At 38.6% G+C, this 19,460-nt stretch overlaps 1 protein-coding gene and 1 long non-coding RNA gene across 5 annotated transcripts; one reads left to right on the top strand and one right to left on the bottom strand.

Annotated features, from left to right (window-relative positions):
• Nucleotides 1-1,391: 1,391 nt before the first annotated feature.
• aftpha (aftiphilin a) lies at nt 1,392-18,999 on the top strand. 4 transcript variants are annotated; one of them, XM_030130748.1, is made up of 10 exons: nt 1,392-1,545; nt 4,969-6,582; nt 10,727-10,890; nt 11,434-11,563; nt 14,185-14,241; nt 14,469-14,591; nt 14,950-15,013; nt 15,838-15,921; nt 16,506-16,629; nt 17,366-18,999. In XM_030130748.1, the coding sequence occupies exons 2-10, from the start codon at nt 5,002-5,004 to the stop codon at nt 17,505-17,507; spliced, it is 2,469 nt and encodes an 822-aa protein (XP_029986608.1). In that variant the 5' UTR covers nt 1,392-1,545; nt 4,969-5,001; the 3' UTR covers nt 17,508-18,999. The 4 variants fall into 4 exon arrangements, with proteins under 4 accessions (XP_029986608.1, XP_029986656.1, XP_029986662.1 ...); XM_030130796.1 differs by having other exon boundaries at nt 14,953-15,013; XM_030130802.1 differs by lacking the exon at nt 15,838-15,921.
• On the bottom strand, nt 11,609-14,205 carry LOC115417289 (uncharacterized). The gene is made up of 3 exons (XR_003935104.1): nt 14,124-14,205; nt 13,571-13,583; nt 11,609-12,109 (listed from the first exon to the last, which is right to left on the bottom strand). It is a non-coding gene; the product is annotated as an uncharacterized LOC115417289 (long non-coding RNA).
• Nucleotides 19,000-19,460: the final 461 nt, after the last annotated feature.

Consider the following 19,460-nt stretch of genomic DNA (forward strand, 5'->3'; position numbering starts at 1 on the left):
TGTACTTCTTATGCCTCAACATTTGTTTGACAGCAATACTTTTACACAAAAAACTAAAGTAGAATCATCTTAAAATATATGAAATTACTTTCATATTAACTTACATTAAAATACTGTGTGTATTTATTGGTGATTAAAATAGATTCTTATAATATGATACCGCAATATAAAACGATGTAAGTAGTAAATGATCATAATGCAGTGCATACCTTTTTTATACATTTGTTTTTAAAACAGGACTTTCACTTGTAATGGGGTATTTCTACACTCTTACATTTCTACTGCTAAGTAAAGTTTTTCAGCACACCTTCCATCTGCTCTTATAACTTAGTATCTAACAATGACATTATAATGATATTATGAACCATAAATAGTACATCAACCTCAACGTATTAGTTATACAAAGCTGCACTTTAACTAACTCTACTACTTTACACAAAATCTGCTGCAATGTTACATATTGGGTGTAACTGAAACAGTTTACTTCATTACTTCTCAGAGGCAAAACTTACTACTTACAACAAAAAGAACATATTGCGGCATGCTGTAGGTAAGTTGGCACATTGCATTGTGGGTGTTTGACATTCTGTTTACCGTCTTCTGTGTTACATGCAGGGGGTTCAGGGGGTTATTGCGTTTAAGGGAGATTAGGTGAGTGTGTGGGTGTGGCAATAGTTTATCTTGCATTTTATGCTAATATTTGTTTTTCTGAATTAACACCATGACTGTAAGTTGTAGGCCAAGCAATTTTTTTACATGTTCATTATTGAATTGTTTTTCATCATGTGTTACTGATATCAGTTTTGAACAGTGGACCTGCCAACATTATCTCAAGTTCTGCCATGTAATGTAGAAGATTATTATAGAAAGTTATCTAACAGTAAAAGACATAAAAGAAGTACAGAGTACTAAATATGTGTATCTCTCATAACCTTCTTCATCCTTCACTGGAAAACTGTAATTTCTACTAATAATACATTTCTTCTGAAGGACTCCTGAACAGGTGGTTACTTTTATTTTAGCATTTTTAAACTACATTGATAACTCTTAGATTTCCTAATAAGTGCTTTTTCGTTACAGGACTTTTGCCTGTAATGGTCGTACAAGCAAATAAAGTGGTATTTGGATGTCATTATAATGACAATAACTTATCGAATTTAAGATGAAGGAATTGTTATGACTCCTGACATTAATTATAAAATAATCCATTATTATAAGAACATTTTTTATTGTCACGGTTTTACAGGTCACAATTAAGAGTCCCTCTTCAATACTTATGAAACATCCCCAGTGATAATTAAAAGAAGCTGTACTTTATATGACTGTACCTGTTAAACGTGGAAAGTTTTGGAGCTAACCTTCCGCGGCAGTGCATGCTGGGTGATATTGAAGCAGGCTAACAGCAGAGCAGCAGCCGGCTGAGTCAACCTTCAGTCCTAGCCCCAGTTTCAGCCGCCTGTCGCTGTCCACCTTGCTTCATACTAAAACCGGACGGACTTTGCTCCGTTTAACTGAGTCATGGAAACCAGCGGCAGGCATCTCACGGTCAGCTCACCTGTTTATTACTTGTTTTAGACACCTGCTGGATAATGAGGAGATGCTAATGCTAAATGCTAGCCGAACGTCCGGAGAGATGCTTGTTGTTGACGGCAGTATTAGCTAGCTGCGTAGTTAGCTACACTTACTTACTGACACTGCTGCTGTTTTACTAGCCTCTGTTTAGATTAGAAGAGCCTCTATTATTTTCGATTAAAAATAGAATAAGTAAGAACGTACGAATTGGACAATGCTGTGTTATCCCGCCCATAAAATTTCGTTAATTTGTCTTGAATCAAGGGTTTTAATACATGCTAATCGGGCTAAGCTAAGTTAGCAATCGTTACACCCTACGGAACCCCGGCCTTATAGTTTCAACACCCGACTTCTAAGTAACAGTAACTCAACTGTTAGATTCATGTCAGATCAATAATTATATTTCCCATTTACTTTCTATATTAGCTGTCAGTTTTCTGGTGAGCTAACGTCTGTTAGCTTGCTAACTGCTAACCCGACGTGCTAGCCGTTCAGCTTCTTAAGCACCAACGTCAGACAAGTGAAGAAAATGTGTGAAACTTTGTCTCAACCTACAGAGACAAGCTTCAGTTGTATCATCAGCACTTCAAAACAGGCCAGTCTCTGAGTGGGTGATCGATTATGTTGATAGCTATTTGATTTATTTGACAGCTCTCAAAGTAGTTGTACTGTTTTTAAAGGGCTGGTTCAAAACAGCTGTTTTCCGTCATCAAACACCCAAATTGTGTCCTATTCGGTCTCCCACTGTTACTGTGATGACTCAACCAAGTCTGGTTAGAAGCTGAGAGTTCAGCAAGCAGACAGATTATCCTTTTAAAAGGACGGAACTTTTAGATAATCATGATGTTTCATTATGTTTGTGTTAAATGCAATGGATACCAGTATTGGACAAAGTCCTCAGGTCCTTTACTTCAGTAAAGGTATCCAATATTTTACTGCGGAATAGTACTTATGTCCATTTACTTATTTGTACAAGGCTGTTATTCGCCCTTGCATTAGTTTTGACAGCAGCTGTTATCATGCAAAGTAATAAAATTTTCGACCTAGTGATTAATAAAGTCCTGAGAAGCTTGAATTGCATGTAGATTTTCTGGGGAACAAAGAAGGGCCACATGTAATTTCAAATAACTTTAAATTGTCTTTCTGGACCTACATGCTTCTCTTCGGGTTAGCTGCATTTGAGCGTATACTACCTGTTCTCAGGTATTAGACCAACAAAGCAAACACACAATTCAGACACCACCCACTGCCTTAGTGGTAGCTGCCAACGCAAACAGTTTCCTCTTTCAGTTAGAAAGTTGAGCCGGAAATTAGTTCTGCATTGTGTCTGTAACATAATGTTCAGTTTTGATACGTTCAATTCTGCTATCTCTGCATTTAGGAAATAACATATATTTCCTCTTAGGGTTACAGCAGTGCACTGTTTCGTGGTATACTGTAGTATAAAAGCTGACGGTGGTCAAGTATATGTACAATTACCTCATCTAATGCATTGGAGAAAAAATTTGATGTTCCATGTGTAGTCTCTCCTGTGCATACATGTTTTTGTCCCCTTGATGTTGTTGAAAAGTAAGCTCAGTTTGATTTATCTTTTCTACAGAGTGATCACTATCCTATAAAGGTCATTCTAACTAATAATCATGATAATGTGATGATGCCAAGTATGTAATGATATGTAGCATGATACTATGGTTTCATTGTTGGCTATACAGCAAAAATATCACAGCTCCGAAACACTGTTCCAAATAATCAGCAGAAAATGTTCCGGTAAGCCTCCTGAACAGTAAGGGACAGTGTTAATAATTGCTCACATAGCCATAACAATCAGCTGGACAGGCAGAAATATGTAATCAGTCCATAAACATGCATAAAGTTGTCTGTAATAATTGGAGGCTCTAAAGATATATTTCTGGGGAGAACTATTCATTCTTTTCCAAAAAAATATATCAACAGTGTTAAATTACAAATGTTGTCTTTTACTAAATAAAAGAAAGAGTTTTGTGACTTTTTCTTTCTGCTTGTGTTTAGAAGCCACACCATGCATCTTCTGTTTAAGCCTGTTCTTTTAAAAAGTATCCACATTCAGGTATTCCCTGGATCTTGATTCTGTTATCCCCGTACTCAAACAACTTCATCATTGTACATCATGTGCAACAATTTAGAATTTTCCTTTCATCACTTTGAATTTGTTGATCACATTTTACAGACACAAATCAGAGTTCTTACAAAAACTCTAAACATAAAAATGTTAACTCCAAGTACATCATAAGAGCTGTGTAGGGCAGGCAAAATATATGCTACAAGGAATATTATAAAGTAAATTAAAACACATTAGTACAGGCTTATAAAGTTTTACAGAATAAGACAGTAAAAGTGTCAAGATTAATTTCAATTATTATATCATTTACTAGTTGTTATTTGTCAGTAACACAGTTTACTCAGTTGCACAGTTCTGTCTTAATACTATGTACCACAGTGATGATTTCTGTTTTTTGTCTTATTTTAGTCACCAAGATTTTCATTTTGATAGCAAATGTATCATGTTACCATCTTTGATTAGTAATAGTTCAATTCATTAAAATTTCCTCTAGTAGTGACATATTTATTTATTAAGAGAAATTGACTGGTTTCATTTGAGTATTTACTTTAGTCTTAGTTTTTTTTTTGTTTTTAGATATTTTCAGGAAATCCTTTTTATAGAAGCTGAAAAGAATGCTAGACATCAGATATGATTCACAAAACCACAGTTGACTAAAAGACATATTTTTTGCAAAGTCATTTTATTCCATGAACCACTGAAAGAAAAGTGAATATAGACCTGATTTTATCTTGACTTTTACTTCCCATTCAGTCGATGCGGTTTTGAGTTTTCATTTTTATTTTGGTTTGAGTTTTAGTGTTTTAATAATAATAATAATAATAATAATTAGCCTCACACTCTAAATTAAGGACAAATGTTTTGCTGTGTCTGTGTTGTTCTGTTTATACAGGAGAATTTCAATTGTGATGTCAAGCATTTGCTCCAATGAATGGTGAATCATTTTCCTTCAATAATTACTAACAACAAAACAAATCTATTGGTTAAAGCCTTGCTTAAGTACATGCTTGTTTAATACAGATTTTTTAATAGTGAACACAGACTAAAAGTGGTGATGAAAAGGACTATTTGGTAAAGTAACAATGATCAATGATCAATGTAATGACAACCAAATTGCAGATAAAGTTGGCTTTGTTTTTGTTTTCCTCCAGTTTTTGTTGTTCAAAGAATAAAAGAATAAAATGGCTTTGCACAACATGGGACCTTATATGCTACCTCAGTCTTTCATCACACCTTTTTACTAATTTAAGTACAAGTATATTAATATTTCTGCATATATTTTCCTCTTTCTTCCACAGGTTTAGCCAGGACTTGTTGATTGCCAGAGAAACATGGAGCCAGATGTGATTCGCATGTACTCCTCATCTCCACCTCCAATGGAAGATGGAGCGGAGGAAGAGGATGACGAGTTTGGAGACTTTGGAACCTTCTCTGGCGTCCCGAACAGCATCAGCTTCACAGAGTTCGACACCCCGACCACGTTCAACCAGGCTCAAGCTTTGGCTGCCACCTCCCCGCCAGAACTCATCAACAACAAGGGAGTGATTGGATTTAGCCATAGCTCCTCTAACGGGACCCACAACTCCTCCAATGAGTTGTCCAAGGTTAATGGTGTAGTCCACTTGGGCAGCGGGCCCTCAGAAAGAACTGAGATGAAAAAGGTTGTCTCCAGTTCCCTGGATTTCTCAGGGAGCAGTACAGCTGATTGCAATGGTGGAGGCACAGAGGTGCTAACAAACGGGTTTGACGTTCAGGGAAGCCCTTCCTCACAGAATTCTGTCCACTCTCATATACAAACCTCCACTGAGGACATGAGCAGTGTCCCTGTAGAGGACGATTTTGCAGACTTTGCTGCTTTTTCTAATGCTGAAGGACACCTTAGCCAGATGGCATATGAGGACTCAGACAATCCCACAGGGACAGAGACTGCCTGCCGTGATGAACACTGTAATATAGAGGACAATGTCAGGGACGCAAACAGAACTGGATCCAACAAATCAGGTTCTGATTTTGCATCTGTTCCCACTGAGGCCCCTGACGACTCATGCAATACGGACCGGGGCTCTCACACAGAGCCTGACTCTCAACCAAGGGACCTAGCCTTTGCACACTCAGCCTCTGCAGCAGATTGCACTAACCAGTCACTCACTCTGAACGGGGTGGATGTAGCAGACGGGGACGAGTACAAAGATACCGCCGATCTCTACCCTGATTTACCCGCAGATGGCGAGGCAGGACATTCAGATGGGAAGGGCTCTGAGACAGAAACAGAGACAGAGACATCATTTGGCCGGCCACTGTCCACAGATGCTTTAGAGGAATATGGTGACATGAGCACCACAGGATCTGTGCCCTCCCCACCCCTCCAGGAGGACACTGCGACACCAGCTGACCACAGCCAGCTGCCTGAGGACGATGAGGATGAGGACTTTGGTGACTTTGGAGATGCCGGCTCATTCAGTACCCAGGGCTTCGCAGATTTTGAGCAGCTGGAGGTACAGCAGGAGCAGAGCGGGTCACAGACCTCAACTGGCCATAACATGCAGGAGGAGAAGGGGGAGAAGGAGGAGGAGGATGATGACTTTGGTGACTTCAACTCTCCCAAATTTCATAAAACAGAGGGTGAGGAAGGAGGCAAATTTGCAGACTTCCCAGTCAGTGATAGTTTTGGGAATTTTAGCTCAGCAGCTGAAGGTGCAGACGCTGGGTGGAGTGCCTTCGGGGAACCAGAGGAGCAGCAGCAGCAGTTGGATGGGGAGTCCTGGGCAGCCTTCAGCACAGAAGAGACTGTCCCTCCTCCCCCTGTGGGGAGCAGAGAAGAGGAAGACGAGGAGGAGGAGGAGGAGGAGGAGTGGCATGAAAGTGAATCTCCAGCTGTCACTGAGCAGAGTGGCAGCACAGACAGGCAGACGGTAAGCAATGAGACACAAACTATGAAACAACCTGGCTACAGAGCACATAGAGGTGGTAATGTGAAGTTGTAGTCTCTACAGGTGTCCTCATGGGTCATGTCATGTCCACCCATCAGGAGTGTCCACTTCATGTAATGAATGTGACTTGGAAAAATTAATCATTTACATTCTCCTAGCATATTCATGGGACCAAATCTGAAAAATCCGGACACTGTATTCCAAAAATTCATGACCAAAATATTTGAGGTTTGAAATTTCATCTTTACAGAATTTCCAGGGGTCCATCTGTGTTAAAAAAAGTGTAAAATCCATAATGTCACATTAATATAACTTATATCAAACTGACAGAAACTCATCTGCAATGTATTGTTAACTCCATCCTATGCTCTAGTGTGTAAGTGGTGGTGACGGGGAAAGAGAGAGAGAAAGGAAAAGAAGAGAAAAGAAAGGGAGACATGCAGTGGTGCAGCACAGACTGATAAACCTAAGCTGTGTGCAGTATGATCCAAACTTTTTTTTTTTCTTTTCGGTACAAAATGGAGGATAAATAATAACAAAAAATCAAAGAAACAAACAAAAAATAATGTTAGTATCAGTATCAGCTTTGTACCAAATGGACTTTTTAAATACTGGTAGCACCATTTCAGCATCAAAGCCTCCCTAGTATAAAGACATTAGAGTCAGAAAAAACATAAAAGTGTCATAATAAGTCACTGATAATAATAATAATAATAACAATAATAATAATAATAATAATAATTATTATTATTATTATTATTATTATTATTATTATTATTATTATTATTATTGCTATATATTTTTATTTATTTTTTAATAAGCATCTTTCAGGACACCCAAGGACACTGTACAACAAAATAAAATAGACAATTCATAAAATACAAAGAAGTAAACAAATGGATAAAAGAGTAATTATAGTATACAGAAATGAAAATGTAAAATGGAGAGTAAAACTTATGGTGGGTAGGCTACTCAGAAGAGGTGAGTTTCAAGTCTGGATTTGAATGTGGGGAGAGAGTCACTGTTACGGATGGATGGTGGGAGAGGGTTCCAGAGCTACCTACTATCACCTAAAATTACTGTGCTCACAAATAGAGAAGCATCAGAATTCTGCCCCAGCATAATAGGATGATGCTTTCTTAAAACTCTTATGTCGTAAAAAAAAAAATAATAATAATAATAATTATTTGGAATTTGGATTTGTAAAATAGTGTATTACTGAAGGGTTTAAACATGAACTGATTTTGACATTTAAGTAAGTTCTTTGTGAGTCACCTGGCCTGATATCAACTTCTACTGTTTTGTATAAAACATTAACTGGCCTGAAAACAATTAGCCTGGTCTGATGAACGGACACGGAGAATAACCTCTTAGAAGCTCATGGGAAATGAATTCTGAAATGGCACATTCTAGATCAGAGATGCTGTGTTGAAGTCATTGGAGGGAGAGAAATATGCTTGTATAGTTGTGAGGAAACACTGATACACTCACTGGCATTTAGTCCTCTGCAGACTCCGCCCTCAGGAATGCGACCTGGTCAGGTATTTGATCTGAAGTACATTCCTCTGAGATTAACACAGAGACTTGTTAGAAAAAGCTGGGACCTCCTGTTTCATCTTGTAGTGTTGGCAAATGGCCAGTGCAACCAGTGTGACAACCAACAGGAAGTTACATTAGAGCAGCACAGTTCCAACTAGAAAACAGGTATCTGGAATTAAAAAAAAAAAAAAAATCCAGTAACACTCACAGAGTAGCTTCCTATGAGCAGTGGTGCCCTTTGTGCAAGACACTAAAGCGTCACTGAACCCTGTGGAGTTGCTTATTGACTGTTTTCTGCTCATTTGGCTTTTCTGTCTGGACAAAACAAAAAACCTCTGCACTGCAACATTTAGAAGGCAGCTGCCCATCTTTAATAACTCTAGTGAGTCTGGCGCTGATGATGCAGGTGGTGTCGACATGGCAACGAAACATGTCTACAGTGGTATGTTAATAAATGGAGTGATGGCAACAAGGGGATTTTGTCCATCAAACACAATTGTTTTGACCTGGATACATGGACATGGATACATAAATAAAATGACTGAGGATAAAATAATGTAAAAAACAAAAACACATTGCCGTAGCCATACAAAAAGAATAATTTTCAGATATCTATGGCACAGTGTCTGTTGGCACACTGACATGCTGTTACACTGTAATCATGTCATATTATTTAATCTACAATAAGAAGCAGCTGATTGGGGTATGAAGCTTTCATGTCAGCTCTTTATTTGCAACACCAAGTTACAGATATTGGGAGTTTCTGACAAGCTCCAATATTTTGCACTTCGCAGACAGAAATGTCATATCATATGGCTAAACTAGAAAAGCCACAACTACTGACAGGTCAGTAAACTTGTTATCACTAGTAAAACGGATTATTAGATTGACACTCTGTGGATTCTGCATCTTATTTTCATTCAACCACAACTTTTGTAGCTACTTGTTTCATGTTGCACGTACAGTCATTAAGTGCATTTTGCTGTGCTCTGTTTATTTTTTATTTATTCATTTATTTTTTCTTAAAAAAAAAATGTCCGTCTGGTAGCTAATACTATGGGTATCTTTGTGTCAACAGTTGCGTTGTTTAGCTTTGTTAAGTATTATTGCTACTACGCAACAGCTACCTGAAATTCTTGTGCGATTGCTTCCTTCCTATGAGAACCGTCCTCTTGACAAACATGGCTTGAACACAGCATCAGTAAAGTTTTATGCAACGTAGGCTTCATTTTCTTATGCACACCCCTAAAAATTCTACGTCAAATATTGGAAAAATAAAGATTTACAAAACTATTAATGACATAAAATCTCATTTCATGAATACACTCATGGTAAAATACTGAATCCACTTAATTAGCATTAGATGTCAGAAGGCATGACATTTCTGTTGTGGTTTTGATGGTGAACTCTCCGATAATGTTTATCCCTGTTCTTACTCATCAGGGTGTTCCCAGTAAACTGACGACGCTCAGATTTATCTCTAAAATATTTTACATTCCCCTCTGTCACATGTGGCTCTGACTCTCACAACCAGCAGATTTAACACTTCACACTTGTCTCTGTTGTAAACACTCAGTTTATGCTGCGGCCCTGTATCTGAGCCTTTCAGAATTTTCATATCTTGGCATATGAACTTGTAGCTTGTAATAATAACACCTGATAATAATTCACCTGATTCTTTTAATTTTCACACACATGTTCTTTACCACTAAGAAAGGTGCAGTGTACAGTTAGATGGCTGAATTTCAATTTTTGAATTTTTTTACAAATATTTGAAAACTCACTCAAAATGGTGAGATTTGACGAAGACAGGTCTTTTGGTGCACCATTTCTTTGAGGGATTTAGACACTATAATATCCCTTAAAGGGGTCATATTTAGCTAAACCCACTTTTATTAGTCTTTGGTACATTTATTTGTGTATTTGGGGACCCTAATAGTTCATAAAGTTTGAATTTGAACCCTCCAGGTGCTGCAAAGCTACCTTTATATTCATTTTGGTGAAAATCGAGTGGATTTCTACAACCCGTTTTAATTCCTTCTTAATTTGTTACGTCTAAAACTAGTTACGTCACAACCTTTGCACATATAAGGTCAAGATTTCCGATGAACATTTCTCAGAGTATGCTATAATTGTTTGTCAGCAGCAGCAGTTGTAGTCCATACTGAAAATATGTCCAAACTTTGAGCCAGTTACCTAAAATGTTCAGTTATTGGTTGAATGGGACAGAGCAGCACAGCCAACAACCTGGAGGGTTGGGGCCTCACGTGGCTCATTTGCATTTAAAGGGCCAGCGCTCAAAACGACCTTTCTGGTGTCATTACTCAGAAATAGGGTTGAAGATGGACCTGTGGAGTTGAATTAATGAAGAATTCAGACCCAAGCATAGCATTTACAGTTTATATAGACCACAGGGAAATGTTTTAAAATGCATAATTCCATTTTAAAAAAGCAAGATATCACTCCTTTAAACATGAATGTGGTGTATTCATGACGTCTTCTGATTTCTGACTGAAGTCTCTTTAATGTTACACTTCGTTGTGGTGTTTTGGTGGATGTCCATACACAACAGCTGTGCTCTTCACAGGCATCGCTATCCGACCGTCTGGAGAAGCTGTTTCAGAGCAGCTTCCCTCAGACTCCCGCCCCCCAGCTGGAGGATGAGGTGGTTTCACTGAAGATCTTGCTGGAGCCTGCAGAGGACAAACCAGAGTCAGGAGCTAAGGAGGACAGCAGGCCACCATGCAACAGGTCATACACCACACCTCCATCTGCATCTAAAGTGCTGACTGTTTTCTAGATAAATTATTTACTGTATAAAAGTGAAAACAGTGGAAAAAGCCTTTGGTAATATCCTGTATCTAAGTAACAAAATCGTTTTTCACCAGCCAGCAGTCCTAGTCTTAAAGATGCTTCACTGACTCTCAGGGAGACACTTGAGAAGCAACTGTAGGTCATTTTTACCAGAACATCACTGAAACAATGAATCCATCATCAGAATAGCTGCAGACTGTTATCTTTGGACTAACAGATTACTTGTTGTAGCTCTAATTTGACCGAACCAGCTGGTAGCTTGAAGCCACAAACAAAAACAGCTGACTTAGTCGGTGTTAATTGAATTAAGCTGCTACATATATTAGTCTCTGAGTTGAAATCACAGAAGAAATCGCCAGAAAGAATATTTGTTTTAGTCAATTCTGTTTATTTGATCTACTGTTTGAGTGTTTACTTTGTTTCTGACTGTCATGAGTGAATTCTATTCTTGTGACTCTGCTGTTTGATTGGCTCATGCAGGGCTGTGCGTGGTAGCGTTTGGATGCAGCTGCAGGACATCCATGAGGCGTTTGGCCTCCGACATCAGTGGGGAGGCTCCCACTGCAACAAAGCACTACTCTGCAGTTTGGGCATCGACACTCGAAACATTGTAAGACGTGCTCATTACAACATGATAAAAATAAACAATAAACGATCAGTAGTGATTTAAATAGAAGAACTTTCATTAAATTGGCCTAATAACCTTTATAAAACCTTGTCAAAATGTAATTTTAGAAGTGATTTAATGAAGCACTGAGTAATCTGTGGCCTTTATTAACCTGTGCTAGCAGTGATTAGACTGAAGTATCAAGTCAGTCTTTTTTCCCAGAACAGCCTGTGTGGCAGAGACATTTCTTACAGTTTATCTACAAAACTGGAATCTCTGTCATTCCATAGTTGTGACATGTAACTAGGTACTTATCCTCATATTGTATAGAGCACAAATTTGAGGTACTTTATTTGTTCTCACACTTGAAGTACATTTTGCTGTTAATACTGTCACTTTAGTAACCTTTTGAATGCAGAACATTCACCTGTAGTGGAACATTTTCATTTCAATATTGATATTTTAACTTAAGTAAAGGACATACTTCTTCCATCACTGTCCTGTTCCTGTAATAACTTCAAAAAGCTGATCATTTGTGACCACTTCCACCTAGTGCTGCATACCGGTACGATGGACCAATTCTGGACTTGTAAAAACGTTTCGGTTCAAGTCCAAAAAAACTGGAACGTCAGGAACCGGGACTGGACTTGCAAAACAAACTAGCACTTACGTATGGTCGGCATACTGGATATCAGATCATAGGTCAGGTAAACACAATGCCGCGACGTACCAACAGTGAAGTGTGGGACCATGTGACAAAGCTGCCTTTTGATAAAGCAAAGTGCAAACTGTGTGGGAAAGTGATCCAGGTCGCTGGGGGAATGTCAAACATCGCAAAGCACTTGAGACGCCACCACGACATAGAGACAACCCCACATGTTGCCTCAGCCACATTGATGGCAATGTTTGGTGGGCAAAATAACAGTTAGATGAGTTTTACCCTACGTTTTGAGGATTTTCAGTTCAGGAAAATAGGCTTGTAAATTGTAATGGGTGTCTGATAGCCCGATTTTTTTAGTAATTGTTGCCGTAGCATCATAGTATATATTAGTAGAGTAACATCGGGAGTCCCAAAAAGGTAACGCAATACGAACGCAAGAGTCGGGACTCTTGCGTTCATATTGCGTTACCTTTTTTAAGGGGCAAAACAACGTACCAAGAATGCAAGACAAAGAGTCAAAGACACTGTCAGCACCGCTAATTTATGGTAAAACTCACAGTCTGAAGCACACTGAAATATAGCTGCATGGGGATCGATTACTCATCTTACGTTGTCCCGAATCCGTACCGTACTGTCTTCCTCCGATCTGGGTCCAGGTCTGACCCCGTGACCCGAACCCCTGACTCAGCAGCCTCAGTAGAGGAGCCCAGACAGCCCTCTGCCCAGATACATCCACCAGCTCCAGGGATATAATTCCTCCAGCGTGTCCCGGGTCGGTCTGTTCTACACACGAATCCCCCAAGTTAAATAGAACCGCATGGGGATCACTCATAGTACACAGACCACTCACACACGACTGATGCCTGTCTTACAGTGGTATCACTTCTGTGGGCCCAGATACCCCAAAAAGGGGAAAAAAAATTATAAGTAATTTATTTCTCTTACCTGCTAATTTTTTCATTCACAAATGTAAGTTCTGTAACACAAAACCAAATATTTATTTTTTGAAAGATGTTGAACTTTATTCAAAGCTGTTAGATAAATCTGGAAACAAAAAGGCTCTAAAAACCATCAGTATTTGCTCTGATTTGGACATTGTATTGTAGTGTATTCCCCCTGGCAACTTTACAAACCATATTAGTAATTAGGTTTATATACATTGCAATTGTAGTTCAGCACAAATTAACTGAAGTCTTTGATAGTAGTCTCAGTCTTAAGACTTAAGTTAGCCAAGTTGCTCTGCTCACACATGTCTTATGACTTATAAGTCCGGACCTGAACCTAAACCTCTGGACTTGAGTCCTGACCTGAACCTGAACATGGGTTTAGGTACACAGCACTACTTCCACCTTTACCTTAAAGCTGTGTGTGACTTTTGTCACCAGTTTTTCATCACATTTGTAAAACCCGAGTCATAGCCTAAGTATCACGCATCTGTTACGCACCTGAATCTCTTCCCTCACAATGAACAATTTTGAAGTGTACTACACCATAAACAATCCATTTGTTTTCAAACAGAGCCGGTAGGTCACTCTGGCATTTTCAGAAATTTGTCGTGACATACATTGTGAGAAGCGGAGCTCGACGCAGCAGCAGTAGCAAGAGGCAATGAAGCCATTTCTGTGTTTGTTGACGCTGCGGCAATAATGCAGCTGCATGGAGCTCTGCTTCCCACAATGTATGTCATAATGACTTCCCGAAAATGCTTGAGTGACCTACCAGCTCTGTTTGTAAACAAATGGATTGTTTATGGTGTAGTACACATTGAAATTGTTCCTTGTGAAGGAAGAGATGCAGGTGCGTTATCACGGAAGACTTGCAGATTTGTGATACTTAGGCTATAACTCTGGTTTAACAGATTTGATGAAAAATTGGTGATGAAAGTCATACGCAGCTTTAAACTATAGAATCGCCAAATGCCTTATGAACAGTGTTTTCTAATCTACTGCTTGTGTTTCTTAAGCTGTTCACAGGACAAAAGAAGCAGCCGGTCATCGTGCCCATGTACGCTGCCAGCCTGGTGAGTCATCTGCCTCCAGCCCAGTAACCTTTACCTGCATCTCATCGACCTTTACTGTTTAGTTCTTTTGGTCTCCATAGCTGTAAAGACATTTGTATTTGTTGCTGCACACTTCTGCTAAATTCATTGTTCCATAGGTAGCTTTTTTAAAAGATTAATTAAATCATCTGTCTGTGGTTAACACTACATTGCATCAACATGTCTTTCTGTTTGTGTGTGGCCTGTAGGGGATGCTGGAACCGACCAAAGAGCCCGTGAAGCCTGTCTCTGCAGCAGAGATGATTGCCTCAATAGCCCAGGCACCTCCAGTGGCTCCAGAGAAAAGCTCCTGTCCTGCAGACACAGTACAGGTGGGTCAGGTCAGACCTGAGTCCTCAGGGCATCACAACAACAGTGACAGGCAAACATGCTAGAATCAAAACCACTCCTTTCAAAGAATAAGCAGTGATTTTTCTTGTCAACACTAAAAATGGCCATCCCCAGACTATTCCCTTAAGATAAATATTAAAAGAATAATGAATGTCCCATTTTTGTGATTAACTTGAATAATGCAGGTGAATGTCAGAGATTTGGGAAGTATTTCTTTAATGATTTAGATGCTCATAGAAATGGGATGTAAAATGTTTCAGTCTGCTATTCTGAAGCCAACACATCATATGCCTTTATATGAACCTGCTCCTCACTCACTGTTTGACTCCTCTCCTCCAGCAGGAGGTGCTCCCTCCCGTCCAGTTTGACTGGAGCAGCAGTGGCCTTACCAACCCTTTGGATGGTAGGTGATGCCTCTCGCTGCTACTTTATTCTCCTCCCACCTCCTCTCTTGAGTTCCTACGACTCCTGTCTAACTCTCTGACCCTCATAGTTCCTCCTAAATAGCCAGCTGTTTTCAGTTAATGAGAAGAAAACCCACCTTGTCACATGTGCAGGATGAGGCTGGTGGTGTTTTCCTAAAGAACGTGTAGAATTAATTTGCAGATAAACAGTTGCCATCTTTTACGGAAACATCCACCATCAATGCTCCCTCAGTGTTGTGGCACTAGACATTAACTGTTCAGAAAATGGGATCCGTGCCTTGGATTATGCTGGTGTACTCCACCTTGCTATGCTAAAATACAAAAACAACCTGAACATAACCATGGCATGGTTGTCCAAGTAAACACACAGTAGTTTTGTTCTATTAATAGATCATCCTTGTTATTTTTGCAATCAGCTCAGTGAATTTTGTGTGTTTTCAGCTTCCATTACTGTCTTATATCAGTCTTATAGTATTTCACCTAACACCAAGAATTCCAAGTCTAACATGTCAACTGATATCAACAGTTGACACTTTTGTGTCACATTTCACTTCCAGAGATTTAATAATGAGGTGGATTTTTCCTTGAATTCTGAATCTTATCCAGCTGTTTATTTAAAAACATGGCTGCTGTGCATGGAGATATGTGACCTTGAAATGTAGAAACCAAACTAGTCTAACATTAGTTTCCTTTACTTTCTGATCATTGACACTGCTGCATGTCTCTGGTTTCTTCTTTCTCTCTCTCTCTTTCTCTCTGTCTGTCTGTGTCTGTTAACCTCGGCCGCCCCATGGCTGTGCAGCGAGCGGAGGCTCGTCTCTTTTAAATCTGGATTTCTTTGGCCCAGTGGAGGATTCAGGCTCCACCAGCTCGCCCTCCATCCCAGGTCAGCAGCTGCTCATGGCCTCCTCGTCTCTAAATTAACCCAAATGTCTGTTTTTCTCACTTTAATACTAATCTGTGGGAATCCACCATTGATTTCATTTTGATTTTAAGTGGCTTTGCCTGCTTTGCTATGTGCTTCTCTTAAGAGAAAAAGAATGCATTTTGCTTTTTTTTTTTTTTTTTTTTTCCATTTTCTGGCAATATAATTAATATACGTATAAATAATCCCTTGGGAAGAAACTTGTGTTTCAGTTCCTCTTAACAATCATTCAGCCCAAATCATAATTTAGCTTCAGAAAATAAATTGGTATTGGAGAAGTGGGAGCAAGCATGGGAAATAAAAAAAAAAAAAAATCATATATATATATATATATATATATATATGGTTGGGCAATATGACAGTATATTTCTCATGATAATAAAAATGTATCTGCTGGTAGAGATCTGGCAAAACCATTTCTACCATGAGATCTTACGAGTATGTTAAGTCTCAAATCTAGCTGCTTCACAAGGTAAGTTTATTGTGACAATTGCGTGCTAAAACCAGTGTTTGTGGAAACATCCGACCTCTTTTTGTGTCCAAAGGCGTCGACCCTGAGCTGTATGAGCTGACGACAGCCAAACTGGACTCTGGCAGCTCCGGCAGCCGAGTGGCAGACGCTTTCGCCCGCCTGATGTCCACCATGGAGAAGACCAGCACCTCCACCAGGTCAGAGGTCAAACTGTTCTGAAATCAACATCAGGAGAAACTTACAAAGCTATATCAGCATCATCAAAGACGACAAATGAAAGTTATAACCAATTTAGATTAGGTTCATAACAGAGACCCCATAATTAGATTCCTCACAATTGTTCTCAGTGGTACAAAGAAGTCACAATTGTACAACAGGAAAGTTGTACAATTTTGAGTTTTTTTTTTATTTTAATAACAGAGCCTTTTACATTTGTTCCACCTCATTGTAGTTTGACGTTGATGATTCAACGAGTAAACAGTGAATGTACACTCTTACATAGAAATGTCGGGTTGACCATAGACAGAAGGCCATTCATCGCAATACTTCACAAGCTCTTACTGTAAAAAAAAACTGATTAGAAGCAATGTTTCAGTTTGCTCCATTTAGTCTGTATTTAACACCAACCATCCCTGATACACCAGGTTCAGGCAGATGTATTAAACACTTCCATGTAGTAATGTATTGTGTAGTACACATTCCCATTGAAAGATTTTTCTGAACAATCCAGCTGAAGTTGAAGTAAATAACTGAAAACCAAAACAACAACTGTAAACTGTAGAACTTGGAAATCCTAGATAAGAGATTTTCCTTGTATCTCTACATACTTCAAATGTACGTGTTTTTCTTTGTGTTGATCCTGGTGAATATTTTAGCATCTGTATTTCAGGCATATTTTGACTGTTTGTTTTTTCTGTTTCTCTTCATTGTCAGGAAGCCGAAGAAAGACGAGAACCTGAGCGAGGAGGCGGCCAAAGTGATTGCCAGCCTCCCGGATCTTTCCTTCATGCAGGCTAAGGTTTTGATGTTCCCTGCCACGCTGACACCGCTTGGCTCCCAGAATGCATCAGACTGAAGCCCCGCCTCTCCTCTGGCCCCGCCCACTGCGCCTACTTAGCCCCTCCTCCTCTAGCACTGACTCCTCAGTCCATTTTATATCAAGCTCTTGTCGTCTGTTTAGTTTTTTTCTCGCTGTGGCTTCAACCCCTCCTTCCTTTTCATACTTTTATTTTGCGCTTTTGTTCTTTTCCAGTTAATAATTTTTTAAAAAGAAAAGCGTGTATTGTCACAGGAAACAGCTCAGATGTGAAGGAGGGGGAGTGTTCAGCCTGCACATTTAGCAGAATAGGAGATGAGGTAATTAATTTATATAGTTGATAATTTATAGAGGGGTGTGATGTTCATATCTAGGAGAATCATTATGTATATAATCAGGGATAAATTGTTTATTTTCCCGTTTTTCTTTTCTTTAAATTCCTTTTTTAATTCTGGATGATTTTGGAGGATGATTTTATGTCTGTGTTGGGAGTGTTTGTCTGTGAAGGAAACAAAAACACTGGCTGAAGCTCTTTGAATCAAACTGAAGTGGAATATATATGACAAGCATAAATTAATACATTTATATACATATATAAGAAATATATATAAATATATATTTATCGACTTGAAACCACACTGCCTGCAAAATCCAGCTGAATGTTTTGTCCCCTTGTTGTTAAAGGCCTTAGTTTTTACTTTCAGTCAGTCTGTAGATTTTAACCCGCAGTGTACTGTGTTGTTGTTTTTTTGTTTTGTTTTTGTAATTTAATGTAGGTTTTTAATATGATTTATGTCCAACTCCCCCTTTTTGCTGCAGTCCATCCATCCTCACTAAATTACTGGATGGTTTAAACATTTTCTTTCTTTCATTGGGAAACTTCCACCGACCAAAACACTGGTAATTCTGGTGAGTTGATGCATCCTCAGCTGTTCCTGGAAGGTTTTTGTTTTTATCCCAAAAGTTTGACAGATTTTCCAGCTGTTGTGGCAGGTGGATAGAAATAAGCTTCCAAAACTTGTTCATTGTCCAGCGTCCACCGATGATTTCTGTGTCATTTGGGGGTAAAAATGGGACATTTTGGTTAAAACCACTCAGCAGTGAAGGTCAATTCACATCAGAAGGGAATTAAGGGACCAATTTCTGCTTCAATGTATTTGGGTTACGTACACTGTTTATGATATGAAGTGCTTTTTTTGTTGTTTTTCGCAGCTCTTATTCTTTCATGTTGTATTTTTTTTTTGTTTTGTTTTGTTTTTTTTTTTTGCTCATACTACTGTCAGCCCCATCTCCCAGGAGGATTTTGCACATTGTAAAGATGAAATGGATGTAATCATAGTTCACTGTGGCTTTAGACTGTGTACAGTTAAACTATGGACTGTAAAATGTACGGGAAAATTCCTATGGAAAAAAACTGAATCACTTGAAGAGCCTGTCAAAAGGTTATCGTGCATGCCCAGGTTCTTTTGAGACTAAGTGTGTAAATTTTACTTTTAGTGTACACAAGAAATTAAAATAATTTAAGAGAAAAGTTTCCTCCTCTGCTTTTTATTCAGGTAATACATTTATACAACATGCAGTGAAACTTAAGATATAATCAATGTAACTTAAAAGTTTATGAAAACAGAATTTCTAAGTAAAGTATTAGCTTTTGTTGTATAATTTTTCCAATTTTCACTTTAATCTGCTTTACAGCTTTATTTGGACTATTTTCAATTTTGGAATGTACAGAAATGACTGACTAATAAAATATAGTAGTCTTGAAAGAGTACAATGATCAAAAACACTAAGTTCTCGAGTGTTACTGACTTAATTCTCCTGTTGAAAATTAATATTAAAAAATTTTAATGCAAACTTTATACTGAACTAATGCAGAGATGTTAGATTTGAAAAAAACTTAAAGAAAATGAGCAATTTGTTGTCCCTCTATTTTTAATACATTTATTTTTCATGCCACTTTGACTTATTTTCCCAAATGTTATAATATCTACG

Source organism: Sphaeramia orbicularis, chromosome 1 (genome assembly GCF_902148855.1).
Source record: "Sphaeramia orbicularis chromosome 1, fSphaOr1.1, whole genome shotgun sequence".
In the NCBI taxonomy this organism is placed as follows: domain Eukaryota; kingdom Metazoa; phylum Chordata; class Actinopteri; order Kurtiformes; family Apogonidae; genus Sphaeramia; species Sphaeramia orbicularis.